The following is a 20,516-nucleotide window of genomic DNA, read 5'->3' as shown; positions in this document are numbered from 1 at the left end:
TTAATACATATTTACAGCTACTGCTGTAAAATAATTGTCATTAACCTCCATACATGTCAGTAGAGTTTGAATGAAGAGTGCAGAATTTGAACGAGTTATTTTCATAGTGTTTAATTACATCTACTCACTTTAACTTAAAATAAGCTATCTTCATATGACGTATTTTATGTAATTGGTTCAGTAAGTAAATCATAAACCCCACTAAAAGTCCAGTTGAAGATAATTATGGTTTTATAACATTCCCAATACGGACCCATATCTGCAGGTAGAGTAGAGCTTGTGACGTTAAAAATGTCACGGTCCTACAAACATATACTCTGTCAAAAAAGAAACGCATAGGCGAAATATTCATGGAATTATCTCTTTAATACAAAGTAGCATAATTTCGTTATTTATGATCGTTATTTATGACGGCAGTGGAGGCGTTTTCTTCACCAAACAGCGTCACACAAGGGCTCTGAAATCGATACCTTGTGTGGCCACCAGCAGCAGCAATCACTGCGCGACATCTCCTTAGCATAGACTGAACGAGTCTCTGAATCCGGGCACGTGGAATCCTAGCCCATTCTTCCTGCAGTGCATGTGACAGTTGTGGAAGAGTCTGAGGCTCTGGGTCACTCTGGCGTACACGTCTGTCCAGTTCGTCCCATAGATGTTCAATGGGGTTGAAATCTGGCGATCTTGATGGCCATGGCTGCACATTAATGTTATCATTCTGTAGGAAATCCATTGTTACACGTGCCGTATGCGGCCTGGCATTGTCCTGCTGAAAGAGTTCTCTCTGTCGATCCAAAATGGGAAGCATGTGACGGCGAAGAATTTCATTCCGGTAGCGTACAGCTGTCAGGTTGCCTTGTACGAACACAAGTTAATTTCTGCAGGTGTATGAGATGGCTCCCCACTCCCTCCACCGAATCTGTCAACTTGGGCGACGTAGTTGTTGGCAAAACGTTCATTGCGGCGTTTGTAAACACGTTGTCGTCCATCATGTCGCTGTAGAATGAAACGTGACTCGTCGCTGAACCATACTCGCCGCCAGTTTCCTAAGTTCCACCCCTGTACATTCGTGCACCAGCGAACACGTAAATGTCGATGTTGACGTCGCAGGACGGAGTCAACATACAGTCTCCTAGCCCGAAGTCGGTTCCGAATGGTTTGTGCAGACACCCTATTCAAACCAGGTATACGTCCAGCAGTGTGCGTTGCTGTGGCAGTTCGGGGACGCAAGTGCAGAACCCGGATGTAGCGATCTTGTGCTGCAGTTGTTATGCGAGGTCTTCCACTTCTGGGCCGGTCTTCAGCTGATTGAAACTGCTGGTACCTGTCCCAGAGACGTGAAATGGTGCTCTGATGGACATTCATGTGGTGTGCGACTGCTGATTGCGATTCACCTAACTGGAGGCGGCCTATTGCAATGTTGCGATTCGGCAGGTTTAGTTTTGGCACCTTGTGACTCGTCTACTTCGAAATGGAAATGAGGCATCATTGCGAGCATTGCACCGTTAAATACCCATCACTACCCCAATCGTTTCCCTGAGTTTCACGTGCATTCGCCAAAATCTTACCATTTCACGCCGATTTCCTGCAATTGTCGCACAACGTGCGTTAAATTTGTTTTAGGGTGCATTTGGGCATGCTGTCCCATTTCAGGAACCTAAACGAACATGGTCATTCAGCAACATTGTACAAAAAACTATATTTTGTAAAATCAAACACTTTTCTTCTATCCCTATCACCAGTGCGTTTCTTTTTTGACAGAGTATAGATTCAAAATTTCAAAATGTTTTCATTTTTCATTCATTAAATAAAATATTTCCTTTTTCATTACGTAAACATTTTCTATATTGTCTTTGGTCAGCATTAAAGATCAATTAGACGTTACATCGATAGCATTAATTTGGACGCCAACAATTATGTAATAATGAAAACAATTACTCGCAACATGCACACATACATACAGAAAAATACCCTTTTCTACACACACGTCTCTCTCTCTCTCTCTCTCTCTCTCTCTCTCTCTCTCTCTCTCTCTCTCTCTCTCTCTCTCTCTCTCTCTCTCACTCTCTCACTCTCTCTCTCGTCCCCCTATCCAGCCAGACACCCAACCCTCTCTCTCACACACATATACTCATTGGCATGCAATAAAATAAATTACATAGCATACCTGAGCCTAAATATTTGATTTCGTGTGTGGCCAGTAGATATTGGGAGAAAACAATCAACAATGTGACAATCTCCTCGCTTTGTCGATTGACGTGGAATTGTGACATGTGTCAATAAAGACGAGCAACGAACACAAAAGCAACTCGTGACAAGAGTAGGATAATTGTGTAAAATGGCCACACCGACGCTCGAATGAACTCTGAACAATTCATGCAGGTGGTATGACAATGATGTATAATTTATGCAGTCAATATCTCTTCGTCATTTACCCTACAGATTAGTATATAACTACAGCTTTGTGTAACGGATTCATGCTTGTGTATCTGTAGGGCTGGGGGTGGAGGCGGGTGGGGGTCTCCCAAAGTCAAATGTCAATCTAGTCACTGCGATATATATATATATATCCTTTTCTACACACACCTTTTCTATATATATATATATATGTATATGTATATGTATATGTATATGTATATGTATATGTATATGTATATGTATATGTATATGTATATGTATACGTATACGTATATATATATATATATATATATATATATATATATATATATATATATATATATATATATATATATATATATATATCTGAATAAGGTGGCTGGTCCCAGCACAGGAAAGAAGGAAATGTTTTATTTAACAACGCACTCAACACTTTATTTACGGTTATATGACGTCGAACATATGGTTAAGGACCACACAGATATTGAGGGAGGAAACCCGCTGTCGCCACTTCATGGGCTACTCTTTTCGATTAGCAGCAAGGGATCTTTTATATACATCATCCCATAGACAGGATAGCACATACCACGGCCTTTGATGTACCAGTCGTGGTGCACTGGATGGAAGGTCCCAGCACAGAGTCTACACACTCTGTATTTCGAGGTTTCTGGGAATAGATATCGAATTCGTTCTGTGCATAGCATTTGAGATAATATACACTTTCATGAAGAAAAAAGAAAAAATGCAAATTAAAGCAGTTATATATAAATAATTAGTAGTTTATCTTAGTACAAGTTTTACGATGGGGTTTTTTATGGGGGTTTTGTGTTGTTGTTTTTTCATTTGTTTTATTTTTATTATTATTCATCACATAGTATAAAATATTAATTTTAAAAACCCCAAAGAAAGAAACAAACAAACACAACAAACAAAACAACAAGAATATTGAATTATGATGGTTTTGGTCAACGATTAACGTAATATGTTTTCTTTTTTATCTTCAGTGAATCGCAACCTGTCGCCCACACTCTCTTGATACTGGTTATTCACCGGCACATAAAATAAAGGAGGGTTAAAGTTAACGTTTGTTTTGTTTAACGATACCACTAGGGTACATTGGTTTATTAATCATCGCCTAATGGATATCAATTATTTGGAGATTTTTACATATAGTTTTAAAAAGGAAACCCGCTACATTTTTCATTAGTAGCAAGCGATCATTTATATGCACCATCCCACAGACAGGATAGCACATACCACGACCTTTGATATGCCAGTCGTAGTGCACTGGCTCAAACGAGAAATAGCCCCATAGGCCTACCGACGAGGATCGATCCTAGACCGACTGCGCATCAAGCGAGCACTTTACCATTGAGCTACGTCCCGCTATAAGGGAAGGTGTTTACAGGTTCAAATACCATGGTTGAATTGGCAGACTTTATCATAATATTATTAGTGGCAATTTACTGTTCCGGTCGAGTGACAACCGACACGCATCAGCATTGACGTAACCAGAGGTGGGAGGCATGGGGATATTGCTCCCCAATCACATCTCGTTTTCTTCACCTTTTATATTTGTCTGTCGCCCTATAACACGTGTAACGTGTAAAAGAAAATAAACAACCAACACACTCACATTTATCACCAATCACAGGACTTGTGGTGTTCACTTCTCTATCAAAAGTTGGGTGCACCTCGAACTTTGACCCAGCCTGAAGTTATTTGTTTTAGTACTACCTTTACTTTTAATATTATGACAATGTCCTTTATTAGGCATCAACGTGAAATCTAAGGGAAAGGTAATGTGTAATTCACGTGTGTACACGAGTACTTGAGTTTGTGAGTATAACGAATAACAGCGAATTGAAAGTACACGTATCTAACAATAACGGTAAATCCTATTTGTTATACAACTTAACACTATAGACATGCAACTTTTACTTGAGTAGTTCATGCAGGTTTACCTGAAGTGGTTCGTGTCAGTAAATCGAACAGTGTTTTGTATTCGTATTGCGATAACGGCTTTAAAGTGCATTAAATTGCACCACTTAAAATATTCTCAAGTTACAGTCTATTTCTGATTAATCACAAGTTCGACGTGTTCCAGTTCTAAATCACTCCCTACAACGATCCGTGTATTGGGAACGAACATACCTGCCCGAACCGAGCAGCTATTAATTCTTCTCACCTGAAAGGTTGACAATGGTTCGAACGACGGGTTATCGAAGAGAACACGGCGTGTTCGGAAATATATCGGATGGAGTAATCAATAGCCTTTGTTATTTTCTTTTGACCCTTAGCGTAGTAAAACTTCACCAGTGGAGAAGGTGAAAACCGCTGCTCATACCTTGATAATTCTTTGACTAGGTAACAAAAATATGCCTAAAAAGAAAGAAAACGGATCGAAGGAAAAAGTGACAGCAGCAGACGATGTTATGAAACAAGGAGACAGTGCGGATGGAAGTAAACATCAAACGGAAAACAGAAAAGACACTAGACAGAAGAATAGCAGAGATTCCAAGCTCGACAAAAGACAATCGCTCAGTTCAGACAGAGAAGAGAGGCAGAGTCAAAAACAAGAACATACTGAGCATTCCCGGGAATCGGGAAAGCGCAAGTCTACGTCATTACAGAACCAAAGTGCAAATTCTGGAACTCGAGACGCTAGGGTATCCAAAGATGACAAAAACGCAGGCTTGAGGAGCAGAAATGGAACTGCGCATACCAAAACCGGAACTGCGCATACCGAAAACGGAAATGTGCAGACCAAGAACGGAAGTGCGCATATCAAAAACGGAACTGCGCATACCAAAAACGGAAGTGCGCATACCGAACACGGAACTGTGTGTACCGAAAATGGACACGAAGGAAGTAGTTCCCAACCTGTTACACCCGAGCTCGAATCTCTGAATAGATACAATTTTGACTGGAGTAATTTCACATATAAGCCTACAGAATATGTTGAAAACAAAAATCCAAGAGTTGTCTTGGCAACAGGACCAGAACCTTGCAGCTGCTATCCTGTAACTAGCAAGAAAACTGTTTCCTCGATGCTTTATGACGAAATCCGATGCATCCATTGCAACGACATTGGCATAACACAGGCTAACGTCATACGCTTTGATGACGGCTGGGATAACACTTGCAAGACTTTAAAGGAAGAATCATTTCAAGTCCGATCCAAATCTCTCTTTCTGGGTTACCCCAGACCACAGTTCACCGATTACGTTTACGACGACGTGTCATTTAAGACGATCGCTGATGACAGCCAATCTACCTCTCAAAACGATGACGCTTCGTCTATTCTTACACCAATGTCAAGGATGGAGTTAAGGGGAAGCAACTCTCCGGAAAGTAAAGCGCCTTCTATCGGCGATATGCCTTTTAGGATTCCTAGACTGGGATATACACCTCAGCCGGCCTCAAGGCAAACTCAGCTATGCTCAAGAGAGGGTAATGTTTCAAACAGAGATAATAATGTGATAGTTCGGAAAGACAGAAGTCTGCCAGGTTCCAGCAAGTCTGAGACCTCAGACAGACACTCAGTACAACATGGACAGGTTGGCGCTCCTAAGGCGATCAACACAACCAGAACATTTAGGGTGAAATATTTCGACAATGGTAAGTCTGTAGCACTAGACAGTTCATTACATTTTCAAACAAACAAAACAAACAAACAAAAAATACCAGCAAGAAAAAAAATCAAAACAAGTAAGCAAGACAACAAAAATAATTTAAAAGCCTGGAAGTAAAATGAACGCGACCTATCGTAATATATTTTGAACATTATGGTCCTTTTAGTTAAAACGTTTTATGCTGGCCGTTGCTAAAATTAATTTATTACATTTCATCGTGATTATTTGCATCATTTAAATGTTGTTGAAGACTATACGACTTTTTTTTCACAGTGTACTAGATATCATGCTTATAATACAGACACACAGACAGACAGACAGACAGACGATGTCTGGTTCCCAGGATACTAAGTTTAGCCAATATCTCTACACACATATGGATTCTCACACTGCTTTACCCGTCTTATCATTGACATGCACAGAGTTATTTTTATCACTGTTTCATAAGACTGCACCTAATATATACAGCTACCTATTTACACTGTGAGACTAAATACCATACAGCAGGGCTCGAAATACTGCCGTCCCTAACAGTCTTTGTCAGTCAACATCACCACGGACCGGAGGGTACTAGTATTTTATTTGTATGTTTTGCCTGTCACACTGTCGGAAAGGTAATTATTGTACGTTTAAACAAATGTATTTACACATTAATTTTGATTCGGGTCGGCAAAAATTGTCGCATACCGGACCGAATATCTGGCGGGAATGTCAGCAAATTTCGATCCCTGATACACATTATATACCTGTTTTCTCCAATTGCTTAATATTCCACAGGATACAATGCCTTTTATCCTTTCTATTTGTATCAAAATATCATCTCTTTATAACATATTTCTTCTTTTTTCAGTGACTGGCAAGGTGTTCGAGTACGAAATAAATCCGGATTACCAACGAGATGCTAATGGGTGGCAGACGAAGAGAGAACTCAGCCAATACAATCAATAAATAAACATTTCTCAATAAACTGTTTTCACTGTCACATTTTATACTCGTAGTTAAGACATTTTTGTAAACTAAAACAAAAAATAAAGATAAAGATTAAGTAAACCAATGTTTCCAAGGGGGCGGGAAATAGGCCAGTGGTAAAGCACCGCCTGATGTGCGATCGGTCTGGGATCGATCCCCGATGGTGGAATTAATAAATAATTTGGCAATTTCTCATTCCAGCCAGTGTTCCACTTGTAACAAAGGCCGTGGTATGTACTATCCTGTCTGTGGTGAGCTGCATATAAAAGATCCCTTGTTGCTACTCAGAAAGAGTGGTCCATTGCGTGAGTTCAGCGGGTATGTCCAAATGCCATATATCCATAGTTGAAATGTGTTCAGTGCGTCATTAAATAAAACATTCCTGCCTGCCAATGTTTCCATTATCATACATTTGTATTGGCTGTTAACAATGCCGGCCTTGCTGATACAGTGGTTAAGTCACCGGTTGTAAGTCTGAAAGTACTGGGTTCGCCCCCCGGTATTGGCTCCAACCCAGAGCGAGTTTAACGACTCGGTTGTTAAGTGTACGGACACTACACCGACTTCTCTCTCACTAACCACTAACCCCACTGTCCGGGACAGACAGGTCAGATAGCTCAGGTGTATGCGTGCTTGAACCTTAATTGAATATAAGCACGAAAATAACTGAAAATGAATGAGTGCATGAATGAATGAGTGAATTAATTAATGTTAACAGTGTTCGTTGTCAGAAGTGTAGGCCTACATGGCTAATATAAACTGAAAACATGTATTTTTGTATTTTTATTGTATTGGAGTGCATAACCAGATTTTGTCCCTTATGACACCATGTTAATACGAAGATCGGATGAAATAACGTAGAAAAGTCGATAAATAACCGAATCCCAATCCGGATTTATGCGCCAAACAGTCACCTGAAAAACAAACAGGCACAGTTTAGAAACACTGATACCGATATTTAGATTTTGTGTGGCCGTTAGATACCATTTATCTCACAACGAGGTTTTTTTTACAATGTATCTAACGATCGAAAGCGAGTTTGATACGTTTTTAAACAACGAGTTGTGAGATAAATGGTATCTAACGGACACAAATGCATTATTCTATTTCTTACATATCCTCAAAAACCAGGTTTAAAGCAAATTTTAACATCTTTTTTCACTAAAAGTTATAGCTGACTTACGCGTCACAGACACATGATTGTCAGGTTAACTATACGTCACAGTCTAATCGATTTCCATCGTGTTGTTTTTCAATGGATGTGTGGCATTGGTGACCTGGAGTTGCTTCCAGTTACGCGTCTCCGGACGCGTGTGCGTAAGCGTCTGCGTATCCGATTACTCCGTGTATTACGGATTATGTATACTCTACACATTCGGATTATAGACAAATGGCATTTGCGCTTTTTTCCAATATACCGGCCTCGGTGGCGTCGTGGTTAACCCATCAGACATAACGCTGGTAGGTATAGGGTTCGCAGCCCGGTACCGGCTCCCACCCAGAGCGAGTTGTAACGACTCAATGAGTAGGTGTAAGACCACTACACTCTTCTCTCTCACTAACAACTAACGACTAACCCACTCTTCTGGACAGACAGCCCAAATAGCTGAGGTGTGTGTTCCCAAGACAGCGTGCTTGAGCCTTAATTGGATATAAGCACACAAATACGATGAAATGAAATGAAATACACCAATATGTTGGGGGGGGAGGGGGTTTCAAAACAAATTAACAATTGAATTTTCACATAAACTGTTGTGTTTGTTTACCTGACATGGACGTTTCTCTTTGTAATCGTCTCATGGGGGTTTTGCTTGTTCTGAAACAAATAATGAGTAAACAAAATAAGTCTCAACACTCTGTAAAACAAATCAATTTGTTACAACACGATTTATTGATTATTATATTTAACAACACAACAAATGGTACATACCTGTATCAGACGGCAAAAACGTTTTTACAAACAAGTTAACATATTTTGATGCGTTACATGTTGACCTCTACATAGAGAGAGAGAGAGAGAGAGAGAGAGAGAGAGAGAGAGAGAGAGAGAGAGAGAGAGAGAGAGTATCTTTTAACATGCCCCTATACCACTAAGGTTTCCGGCATCCTCTACATAAGAACGACCTGAACATAACAGCCATTTAATGTCCGTTATGGACAGGATTTACTTTGCAGGGCTTCTAGAATTGTTTTAAAATCCACTAGCCTTGAGATCAGTCATTAAAATAGTTTTACTAGCTACAATTAAAAATTCACTAGCCCTACTTTACTTTTTTTAAGTTAATACAATTTTACTAAACAATAGCAATAATCAGATATATCGCCTAAAGAGGGAGATGGACCTTAAAAACACTAACATTGGGGGTTGGGTGGGGGCAGAATATTCATATTTACAAAATATACTTAACTGCAACATCTGACTCCTTTTTTCACTAGCCGTCGGGCATGGCAATAGTAGTTATTTACTAGCCATCACTAGCCATGGGAGTGGAGCTACCATAATCTAGAAGCCCTGTACTTTGTAATATCGGAAAACCTCTATTCTATAATGGACACTAAAACTATGTCATATTCCTAAAACAACAACATATGTGTCCCTTCGTGTTTGTGATGGGTGGGTTTGACTTGCATACAAACAGAGTTTTACAAAATATATTTTACATATACGGACATATTAACCTCTGCATACTGACTACATGTAGTTAAAGGAATAGATGTATGAGAGGTTGAGAGCATGTCAAAAACTTATTTTCATATGTGGGTTGGGGTTTTTGTGGGGGTTTGGGGGGGGGGAGTGGGGTATTACTTGATGTAGATTAGTGCTTGTCACTGTGTGTGTGTGCGTGTGTGCGTGTTTGTGTGTGTGTGTGTGTGTGTGTGTGTGTGTGTGTGTGTGTGTGTGATTGGTTTCTCTAAAGTTTGTATTAGTTTAGTGTTTTTGCGAAAATCAAAGCACCTAAAGCATGTGAGGACACTGAATAAAGTGCCATCCAATGCGCCTTTCATATCCCCTTAGTTAAAGGGCATAGCTATGTCACAAATGGGTAAATCGTCATGAACGTTAAACGTGATCTGTAACTGTACATGGTAATGATATAGACAAAATTTCAAAATCTTGAAGCATTGAGAACACGCAAGTCCGGAAAACTATACGGAGACAAAACCTATAGTTCCCTCCGGTTGGACCCGACAAATACGGTAAGCGAAAAACCCAACAACCCAAAAAACTCACTCCACATCGCCGTGCGGCATGATCATCTCCTCAAAGATCTGCCAGGGTCGCTTGGCCTTGAAACATCCCTCGTGTGTCTGCCACCTGAGAACAGCTCTCACCCAGTCAGTTCTCATGAAGTTCTCGAATCCCAGAATGCCGCACAGAACACCTGTTGATGACATAGAGAGTGTGTTCTAGCTATTTCAATACTCAGACTGTCGTAGCCAATCGTACAGTTACATTGGAAAACGTGTCCCTTTTATTTATTTTAGTTTGTTGAAATCAGAGCTGATTTGACTATTAGTTTATACAATGTTGATGGGTGTGGGGGAGAGGCAACTCCAACAATTATGATGTAAAAAAGTGCTGATTCTTGCATCTAAAAATGAGTGTCATATCATGTAGTGTGCTGCCAGTATTCTAAGTTTTAATACGAATTGCTTCCTTTTTTGGATCACTCGGAGTAAAGAGCGGTAATACTTCAAACTTCAGGTGGTGAACTCGTTATTTCAGATTTTTAGACGAAGAATGCCACAGAGGTATTCTCTTCTTCTAAGACAGAAAGTTAAACATGGCTTTTCCATTTTAATTACTAATGTTTGTAATGTACGTAAAACCAATACAAGCCACACACACACACACTCACTCACTCACTCACTCACTCTCTCTCTCTCTCTCTCTCTCTCTCTCTCTCTCTCTCTCTCTCTCTCTCTCTCTCTCTCTCTCTCTCTCTCTCTCTCTCTCTCTCTCTCTCTCTCTCTCTCTCTATTGCATAGTTGTTCAGTTGTTTAATATAAAGACTACTTTCCTAAATGATTCAACACTTTGTTACTGTCTCTTTCAGTAAATTATTGTACTAAGTTTATATTCAAGTCACATTTTCTCGTGTGAAAGGAGAAACCAAGGATTTAATGAAACAAGATATAGCTAGTCTTGAACTAGACAACCGTGTAATATTTTGTTAGAAATATAGAATTTTGTAATTGGATCCAAATAATGTATTAAAGGTAAAATTAGCACACACAAAAATAAGAAATTTCTAAACTTTCTAACAAGCAATAATTACAACATATTAACAACAAAAAACACATGGGTTTTTCAATTATAGTCTCTGGACAAATAGTAGGTCTAAATTTGTTAAAAATACAAAATATTAAATGAAAACACTTGAATTATTTAATCATAGTCCAGGGACAAATAGTATTTTAATACTTTTTTTTAACAAAACAATAATTACAAAATATTAACAGAAAACACGAATTTTCAATCATAAAATAGTTTGGGTTTTCTTGTTTAACAACACCACTAGAGCACATTGATTTATTAATCATCGGCTATTGGGTGTCAAACATTTGGTAATAATAGTCAGTGAGTGGAAACCCGCTACATTTTTTTCTATTAGTAGCAAGGGATCTTTTATATGCACCATCCCACAGACAGGATAGCAAATACCACGGCCTTTGATTTGCTAGTCATGGTGCACTGGCTAGACCGAGAAATAACCAATGGCCCGTTCTGAACCATATTCTCAGAACAAATAGTATTATTTTGATATTAAAGATGATGAATACAAATCATAGCATGGGAACAAATAGTATTATTTTGATATTAAAGATGATGAATACAAACTCCATAGGTATTGCTTGTAACTTTTCTGTCGTGGTCTGGGGATAAACATTATTATATTGACATTGATGATGGTAAAAACAAACCCCATGGGTATATCTTGTAACTTGCCTTGTTCCACGAAGAGATGCTCGTAACTTTCCAATCAGTGTCTAGACAAATAGTATTATTTTGATATAAAAGACACTGATGATGGTAAAAACAAACCCATGGGTATATCTTGTAACTTGCCTTGTTCCACGAAGAGATGCTCGTAACTTTCCAATCAGTGTCTAGACAAATAGTATTATTTTGATATAAAAGACACTGATGATGGTAAAAACAAACCCATGGGTATATCTTGTAACTTGCCTTGTTCCACGAAGAGATGCTCGTAACTTTCCAATCAGTGTCTAGACAAATAGTATTATTTTGATATAAAAGACACTGATGATGGTAAAAACAAACCCATGGGAATATCTTGTAACTTGCCTTGTTCCACGAAAAGATGCTCGTAACTTTCCAATCAGTGTCTAGACAAATAGTATTATTTTGATATAAAAGATGATGAAAACAAACTCCATGGGTATTGCTTGTAATTGTTCAATTATTGCTTGGGAACAACTAGTATTATTTTGATATTGATAATGATGAAAATAAACTCCATATTGCTTGTAATTGTTCAATCATAGCTTGGGAATAAATAGTATTATTTTGATATTGATGATGATGATAATAAACTCCATAGTGCTTGTAACTTGCCTTGTTCCATGAAGAGATCCTGGTGGCCCAGAAAGACGTCCTGCCCGTTCCACAGCGTCTCCGCCTCTTTGTAAATAATTTTACATAACTTCTGCTCCACTCGTCTCAGGTTATCAGCCGTGATTACCCCTCCAGCCATTTTGTCACAATCCGTCTGTAAACAAGAGAAAGGTTTTCCTTTTAGCATCATGTAAAGCGCAAGAGGTGTGTTGAAACACTTGTCAAATTCATCATTTTGCTTTTGCGATCGAATAATTATTATGTAAGTCTTTGACGCAAATATTAAAAAACCCACCCAAAACCTCGTATATATATTATATTATATTATATTATATTATATTATATTATATTATATATCGTCAACGTCCCTAACTACGTTATGCTTCCAACTCCGTTCGGTTTGTTTTCTTGTGCATGGTTCGTGCAGTCAACATCCGATTTGTTATCGTCTGCTTGTCGTTCATTTATGAGGATTTTTTTTCACAGTTCGTGAACATTTTCATCAACAATAAAGTTCAGACATGTAAGTATCTAAATACAAAACTTTATAAACCCATAAAACATTTAATTTTTTCAACGTCGTTTTTGTTTATTCCTTAAAATTATCGATATCGGGTCCACTTAACTCGTAGGGTCGGGATGTAATGTAGCCAACTGGTATAGAGTTCGCTCGATGCGCGGTTGGTCTAGGATCGATCCCCGTCGGTGGACCCATTGGGCTATGTCTCGTTCCAGCCAGTGCTCCACAACTGGTGTAACAAAGGCCGTGGTGTGTACTATCCTGTCTGTGGGATGGTGCATATAAAATATCCCTTGCTGCTAATCGAAAAGAGTAGCCCATGAAATGGCGACAGCGGGTTTCCTCTCGCAATATCTGTGTTTGGCCTTAACCATATGCCTGACGCCATATAACCGTAAATAAAATGTGCTGAGTGCGTCGTAAATAAAACATTTCCTTCCTTCATAGAAATTGAGTTGAAATGGAGGAAGATGAATTAACATTCGGTGCGTGTCACATGTCTCCACACGTGCCAGATCAACAAGGCCAATACATTTAATTACGATAATTTTTAAGCCTCCTATTGTTAGAATTTGTTTTCAGTTATGAAATTCGATCTGTTTTCGCTCGTTAGATACATTTTAAAACAACTCGTTGTGAGACAAATAATATCTAACGACCAATGTATTATTCTCTATATAAAGACATCGGAATGGCAAAACTATATTTCGAGCAATGAAAGGAGTGTCACATGATACGCAAGATCAGAAAATGCTCCTTTTGTCGAAAATCGAAACCCAAAACCTGTGTTTCTTAGTGGAACACAAAACAAGGTTTTAAATGAGATGTAAGAAAGCTTACATGTTCCATAATAATGAAATAAAACAGCTGATGCGTGATGGTATATTCTGCAGTGCCTTCGTGGGTCATCATGTCAAAACAGCGCTGTGTTGTGTTGCACTTGGGTAGGTATTCTCTAGACAAGATAGGATAAATAACAAATATCATTCATATGTAAGCAAATAAGTCATTTCAGAAATTATCATTCGGGACTAGAAAAAGTGATGGTGAAGCATCATCGCGAATTTCTTATGTTTGCTAAATCTGTATTAATGCATGGATAATCATAACAGAAAATATAATAGAAATGTCCATACACTTTATTTTTATTATGTTTATTTATTTTTATGTATTAATTTAATTAATTTTTTTTAAATTATATTTTCTTTTTAATATAATTTTTTTTTAAATTGGTCTTCATTTAAAAGTATTAAATAATTATGATCATGGTTCACAAAAGCTAAAATTGATTCCAAATCTCTGAGAAGCATTTTAAAAGCATGGTGAAATTTGTAGTTCCCTTGATTAGGTTATCAATTATAATATCATAGCCAGCGTCCTCAAAGGATAGGAATCATCTCAAATTCCGCAGAACATTTTAGAAGGCACTGTGGAAAATTAATAAATAATAACCACTAGTTATCTTTTACTTAGGTTTCCATCAGCATGACAATGTTTAAAAACATTACTCTGATCACTGTCCTCGAACGAAAGGATTGGCTCAGAATTTCCAGTTATCCTTTACATAAGTTCCCATGAGCATTGCTATCATTTAAAAACGATAATATAACCAGCATCGTCCTAAACAGTGAGTGAGCCATAATTTCTCCAAGGACATTTAACAACATAACCGTTCTCTTTTTCATAAGTTACCATAAGCTTGTCAACACAAAATGTCTATATATATATATATATATATATAATCACCATGATTCGGAAAGGAACCTCTGAGAAGCATAGGCGTAGGAGTTTCCATTTTTGTAGCAGAGCAGGCTGATGTTTGACCGAATTAAACAACAAATACCCGAATCTGCATAACAACATTTATTCATCTTAGCGTTACTGCCAAACAGCTATATAGGGTTACAAGTGAAGAATCACTATACATTTTTGTGCATGGATTACACTTCATATTGAAGGTAGAATGATGAAAATACATGTTGAAAAGGTTTCATGCCAGCTCATTTTGCTCGATTATCCCTGTATTTTGTGCCCGAATTTGAGGATTTGCTCCAGCACGTGCGGGGGGGGGGGGGGGGCAGCTCTCCCCCGCCCCAACCCTGAGAAGGCCTAATGTCCAGTGTCAGGCCCCCGTTCTCTTTCTCGTGTTGCCATGAGCTTGCCATTATTTTAAGATATTACTGTTACCATCGTTCTGAAAAGAACCCATGAGAAGGCCAGCCCCAAGTTTGGCCAGCAAACGTTTCGCTAACGTTCACAGATTATTTGATTGGTTCCCGGCTTGAAGCGCATAAACCAAGCTAACGAACGTTTTTCTACTAGGTCTGTCTGAGCTCAGCCCTGATAACCTGTGTCACGTACCCTTTCTCGTCCACGTAGGTTCCCATTATTCTGGCAAAGCAGCTGTCTCCATCTTCCTCGTTGTATTCTGTGTTGGTCCCAGGCTTGACTTTGTCGAGGTTTCTGAACGTGTGGGGTCTGTATTTCAGAAGGTAGGGCTCCTTCATCAAGGGGAAGAACCGGTTGTAGTATTTTTCGTCGAGCTGCTTCAGATAAGGCATGGCGGACTTGCAGGTCTCTTCAACAATGGACGTAATACGTCGGATTCGTGAGAGAGCTTTTTCATCACAGTGTCTTTGGTTGCAGTCTTCGAATATTTGTATTAGTTGACCTGTATTAAAACAACAATATCATAAAATGTTATATACAATCAATCAATCAATCAATCAATCAATCAATCAATCCACCCATCACTTGATTAGTCGGTCAGCAGTCAGTCAGCCAACTAACCACAATCAATATCATCATCACCAGCATCATCATCACCACAACCATTATCACCATCATCGTATCAGTATTGCGATGGTGGTCGAATGTTGATAACTATCTTTATGGGGTTTACGGTCTTGATACCAGGAATGTTAAATAAACAATCACATGGCGTTTACGCGATTGAAAATATTTTGTTTATTACTTATCTACTATAAAATTAATTTTTAAAAATGTGTTAAAAGGATTCACCAGACTAATTAAATCAAGATTCCCTTAATAACATTTCTACTTGTACCATTCATAATGCATCATATCGCCGTCACAATCATTATCATCATCATCATCATCATCATCATCATCATAGGTTCAAAACACAACAGTAATTGCAGGAAATTGTTTAAGATCGATGCAAACCTATCCCACAGCTGTTCAGTGTCATACCTACACCAGCCTGTCCTTCAATTACACGAGCCGGCCAAAACGTGTTTAAGGTAAATTAGCTAAATTAATCAAAAATCAAATTCGCTATTAACGCCTTTAGCGAAACAATGGCTTCGTGCACCAAAGGACTGATCGAAAAATAGCAAACTTTTACTCTGGTCAAAATATTGCTTCCATAATCCTGTTAGATAATTTCATTTGCGACACCGAAATTGGTTTAAAACAACCAGCATGCACATGTGGGCTTGAGAGTTAGCCTCGAAATGCGAGGGGTCAAAAGATCAATACCGCCTCGGTGAACCCATGTTTTTTTTTATCAAAGACTAGGTATTTTAATGGCTGTAGACTGTGTAATCATGACTGTAGGAAAAGTGTATATTAAAGGGACATTCTTGAGTTTGCTGCAATTTTTAAGATGTTATCGACTAATAGAGACTTTTTGACGACTGTAATTACATATCAAATATATTTTTCTGCATAAAATATTAGTGGCTGTATATTAAACGTGTTTCTGATCGTGTTTCTGATTTGTACTAGGTTAAATTTCATTTTATTCGAAATTATTTGAAGGCAAAATCCAGTTTTGGCTTCTTACAAATATTAAGACGACCAGACGCACATTGAATATACAGATACTGATATTCTAAACAAGAAAATATATTTAATATGTAAGTTTAATCGTAGAAATATTTTATTAGTCGGAAACATTTTACAATGGAGCAAACTCAGGAATGTCCCTTTAAAGACTTGTAAATTGTCTTCAGTTTAGTTTTTTTGTAAAAATAATCTGGACAAACAGACCAGATAGCTACGCGTGCCCTGGACAATGTGTTTTAACCCGAACCTTCACTAGATGTAAGCGCAGACATAAATTAAAATGAATGAATGAATTTCGTTTTAAGAATTTCGTTATTTTAAGCTTTAAAATAAATAGGAAACGAATATATTTAGAAACAATCTCCCACCAAATCAAATTTCACTGATGATAAAGTTAAAGTTGGGGTGGGTTTTTTTTTTAACGATACCTCTAGAGCACATTGATTTACTAATCATTGGCTATTGAATATCAAACATTTGGTAATTTTGACAGTCTTAGAGGAAACCAGCTATATTGTTCCATTAGAAGCAAGGGATCTTTTATATGCCTTTGATACACCAGTTGTTATGCACTGGATGGAACGACTGACGATAACGCTTCAGCTAAATATAGTCGTGAGACACTGGTTGGGACGGTGTGTGTGTGTGTGTGTGTGTGTGTGTGTGTGTGTGTGTGTGTGTGTGTGTGTGTGTGTGAGAACATGAGTCCACTGGTGTGATTCCATCCTATATCCCTTTACTGACAGAGCTAGATCCCGCCCCTTTAATGAGACAAAGTCATGTTACATACCTTACAAATGTCAGTTATGGCAGTATTTAATTCACTATTTTATGCACTTCGCACTTTGACCAGGCGAGATACTATTTGGTACACTGTTACTTTAACTATACGTGACGTTACTTAGGAAAGTTACGTTACGTTACGTTAATTACCCCCGCTTTATCATCTCAGTTTAAAAAATTTCGCATGATATGAAATCATTTTGGTTTTGCACTTTATTGCAAACAAATCTATAGGAGTGCCGTACACCCATGACAAGTGTTGTGGTTGAGCTTTTAAGAAAAACGCTTTCCAGTTTTCTAGTTCGATATTTCACAAAGGCGATCTTTTATTCGCTATCGATTTCCCCAATCAACACTAAACCAACCATCTGCAGTCCTTCACACCATCAGAATGATAACACTTGTTCATATTTTATTAACTGTTCTATCTGTGGTCATCAGTAGCAGTGTTTCCACATAAGCGGCGCAGTTTTCGTTTGGAGCCAATTCCATCTGTACGTAATCCGTATACATGCACGTGTACCTTATTAATGATACACTGATACGCACACGTATATTATTTAATAGACACCTCTATTTCTTTTACAAACATATTGTTCCGTAATTTATCCTTAAAATCGTATCTACTAAAAACTATTACATTTAAATTACATACACAGTTTGTGTAAATACCGACTATTTGCATATAACCTCTCTGTAGGACGTAGCCCAGTGGTACAGCGCTCGCCTGATGCGCGATCCATCTAGAATCGAATCCCGTCGGTGGGCCCATTGGGCAGTTTCTCGTTCCAGCCAGTGCTCCACAAATGGTGTAACAAAGGCCGTGGTATGTACTATCCTGTCTGTAGGATGGTACATATAAAAGATCCCTTGCTGCAAATCGAAAAGAGTAGCCCATGATGTGGCGACAGCGGGTTTCCTCTCTCAATATTTGTGTGATCCTTAATCATATGTCCGGCGCCATATAACCGTAAATAAAATGTGTTGAGTGCGTCGTTAAATAAAAAAAATTCCTTCCTTCCTCCCTCTTTGTAATATGAATGTAGTAGAGGACAAATACTATTCCATCCTAGAATGTCCGTTTGACAGTACTATAACAGGCAGATAAACTTAACATTACAAAAAAAACACATCAACATTTAAATGAATTAAACAACTGTCCATTGATAACATAAAACAACTTATTAGACTATGTACATTTCTGTTTAACGATACCAGGCGCAACCACCATATATATAATAGGTCTGTATATAATATGTGCTTGCCTATCTTGTGCCTGTAAAGTGTTCATTTCTTGGTAAATAAATAATATAATTCTACAAAACCCACGAATAGTGCTTTGCTTAAAGAATATTGGACACCCGGTGTTCTTGGTTATATAGATAAAGTTTGTTTTGTTTAACAACACCACTAGAGCACATTCATTTATTAACCATCTGCTACTGGATATCAATTTTGACATATAGTCTCAGAGGGGAAACCAGCTAGTTTTCCATTAGTAGCAAGGGATCTTTTATATGCCCCATCCCATAGACAAGACTGCACATACCACGGCCTTTGATATACCAGTCGTGGAACGAGAAATAGCCCAATAGGCCCACAGACGGGGATCGATCCCAAACCGACCGCGTATGGAGCGAGCGCTTAACCACTGGGCTACGTTCCGCCCCTTCGATTATATACAAGTATTTCACGGTGTTGTAAAATTACCAGGGGCCTAATTCTCTTAAGCTCTCCTATGCAACATAATATTTTCCTTGCAAGTTATTTGGCAATACAATGCGAAATCGCCAAGTTGCGGGAGTTTATTATAGTGAATATGATCCCAGCAGCAGTTGTTATTGACATAGGCATTAGTATTCACGCAAGTTTATTTAAACGCTCATACAGGGGCGTTCTCATTATGCAATTAGTCGTACCGATTTGTCGCCAGCGATCGAATCATACAGTGAGAACACGTAAATCGGAACGACATTACTCATGTACACATATGATTAGAGTCGCTACGCCAAATAGCATGCGACATGTCGCTGTGACTATATTCGCATACTGAGAACGCCCCTTATATTAAGCAACAACATTGTATCTTCCTGGCATGTCTTTTTGCATTGCATTGCGATTTCACAAATTTGAGAGAATTTAGAAAATTAGGCACCGTATAATTATATTATGGAGCTAACTATTTTGTATTTTCATAAATAAAGTATACGCATAGTGACCAAGGGCGACGTTCCTGTTGGGTAATTATTACCTTGTTAGCAGAGGCGGATCTAGGGGGGCCCAGGGGCCCGTCCCCCTACATTTTGCGATAGTTATAATTTTATTATATATTAATTTTCATTTTTTTACGATCCTCCTCCAAACCTCCCCGAAAGTTCCCTTGGCATTCCACCTCATATCACTGGGTTTTCTGGATCCGCCACTGTTGATAGTTTTATACAACAAATGCAAAAATATAGAGCAAAGATATACACTAAATTAATTTGGCTCTTGCAATTTCGTAACTCGACCAAAACGTTTGTTTGTTTTGTTTAACAACACAACTAGAACACATTGATTTATTAATCATCCGCTATTTGATGTCAAAGATTTGTTAATTTTTACAGTTAGTCTTAGAGAGGAAACTCGCTACAATTATCCATTGGTAGAAATGGATCTTTTACGTACACCCCCCCCCCCACCTCCCCCCCCCCACCCCGACAGTATAGCATATGCCACGGCCTTTGATATGCCAGTCGTGCATTGGCTAGAATGAGAAATAGCCCAACGCGATCCAAAAGAGCAAACGAGCCACCTTCAAAATCCTGGATCCGATACTACTATG

General features: G+C 38.4%; 2 protein-coding genes across 2 annotated transcripts in view; one reads left to right on the top strand and one right to left on the bottom strand.

The window, feature by feature from the left end:
- Positions 1 to 5,770: 5,770 nt before the first annotated feature.
- LOC121367320 lies at positions 5,771 to 6,996 on the top strand. Its single transcript, XM_041491429.1, has 2 exons — positions 5,771 to 6,015; positions 6,880 to 6,996. Exons 1-2 carry the CDS (start codon positions 5,772 to 5,774, stop codon positions 6,975 to 6,977), a joined length of 342 nt encoding a protein of 113 aa, XP_041347363.1. The 5' UTR covers position 5,771; the 3' UTR covers positions 6,978 to 6,996.
- A 772-nt stretch (positions 6,997 to 7,768) lies between these two features.
- The window catches only part of LOC121367736 (UPF0764 protein C16orf89 homolog), a 41,577-nt gene continuing 28,829 nt past the window's right edge, over positions 7,769 to 20,516 (bottom strand). Inside the window, exons 2-7 of the mRNA XM_041492076.1 lie at positions 15,461 to 15,770; positions 13,940 to 14,054; positions 12,580 to 12,733; positions 10,231 to 10,381; positions 8,765 to 8,814; positions 7,769 to 7,912 (exon numbers count right to left, since the gene is read on the bottom strand). Coding sequence (XP_041348010.1) covers positions 7,830 to 7,912; positions 8,765 to 8,814; positions 10,231 to 10,381; positions 12,580 to 12,733; positions 13,940 to 14,054; positions 15,461 to 15,770 — 863 coding nt within the window. The 3' untranslated portion in view covers positions 7,769 to 7,829. The remainder of the gene's footprint in view (positions 7,913 to 8,764; positions 8,815 to 10,230; positions 10,382 to 12,579; positions 12,734 to 13,939; positions 14,055 to 15,460; positions 15,771 to 20,516) is intronic.

This window comes from Gigantopelta aegis, chromosome 3 (assembly GCF_016097555.1).
Source record: "Gigantopelta aegis isolate Gae_Host chromosome 3, Gae_host_genome, whole genome shotgun sequence".
Classification (NCBI taxonomy): Eukaryota; Metazoa; Mollusca; class Gastropoda; order Neomphalida; family Peltospiridae; genus Gigantopelta; species Gigantopelta aegis.
This window is presented reverse-complemented; position numbering and strand designations above follow the sequence as displayed.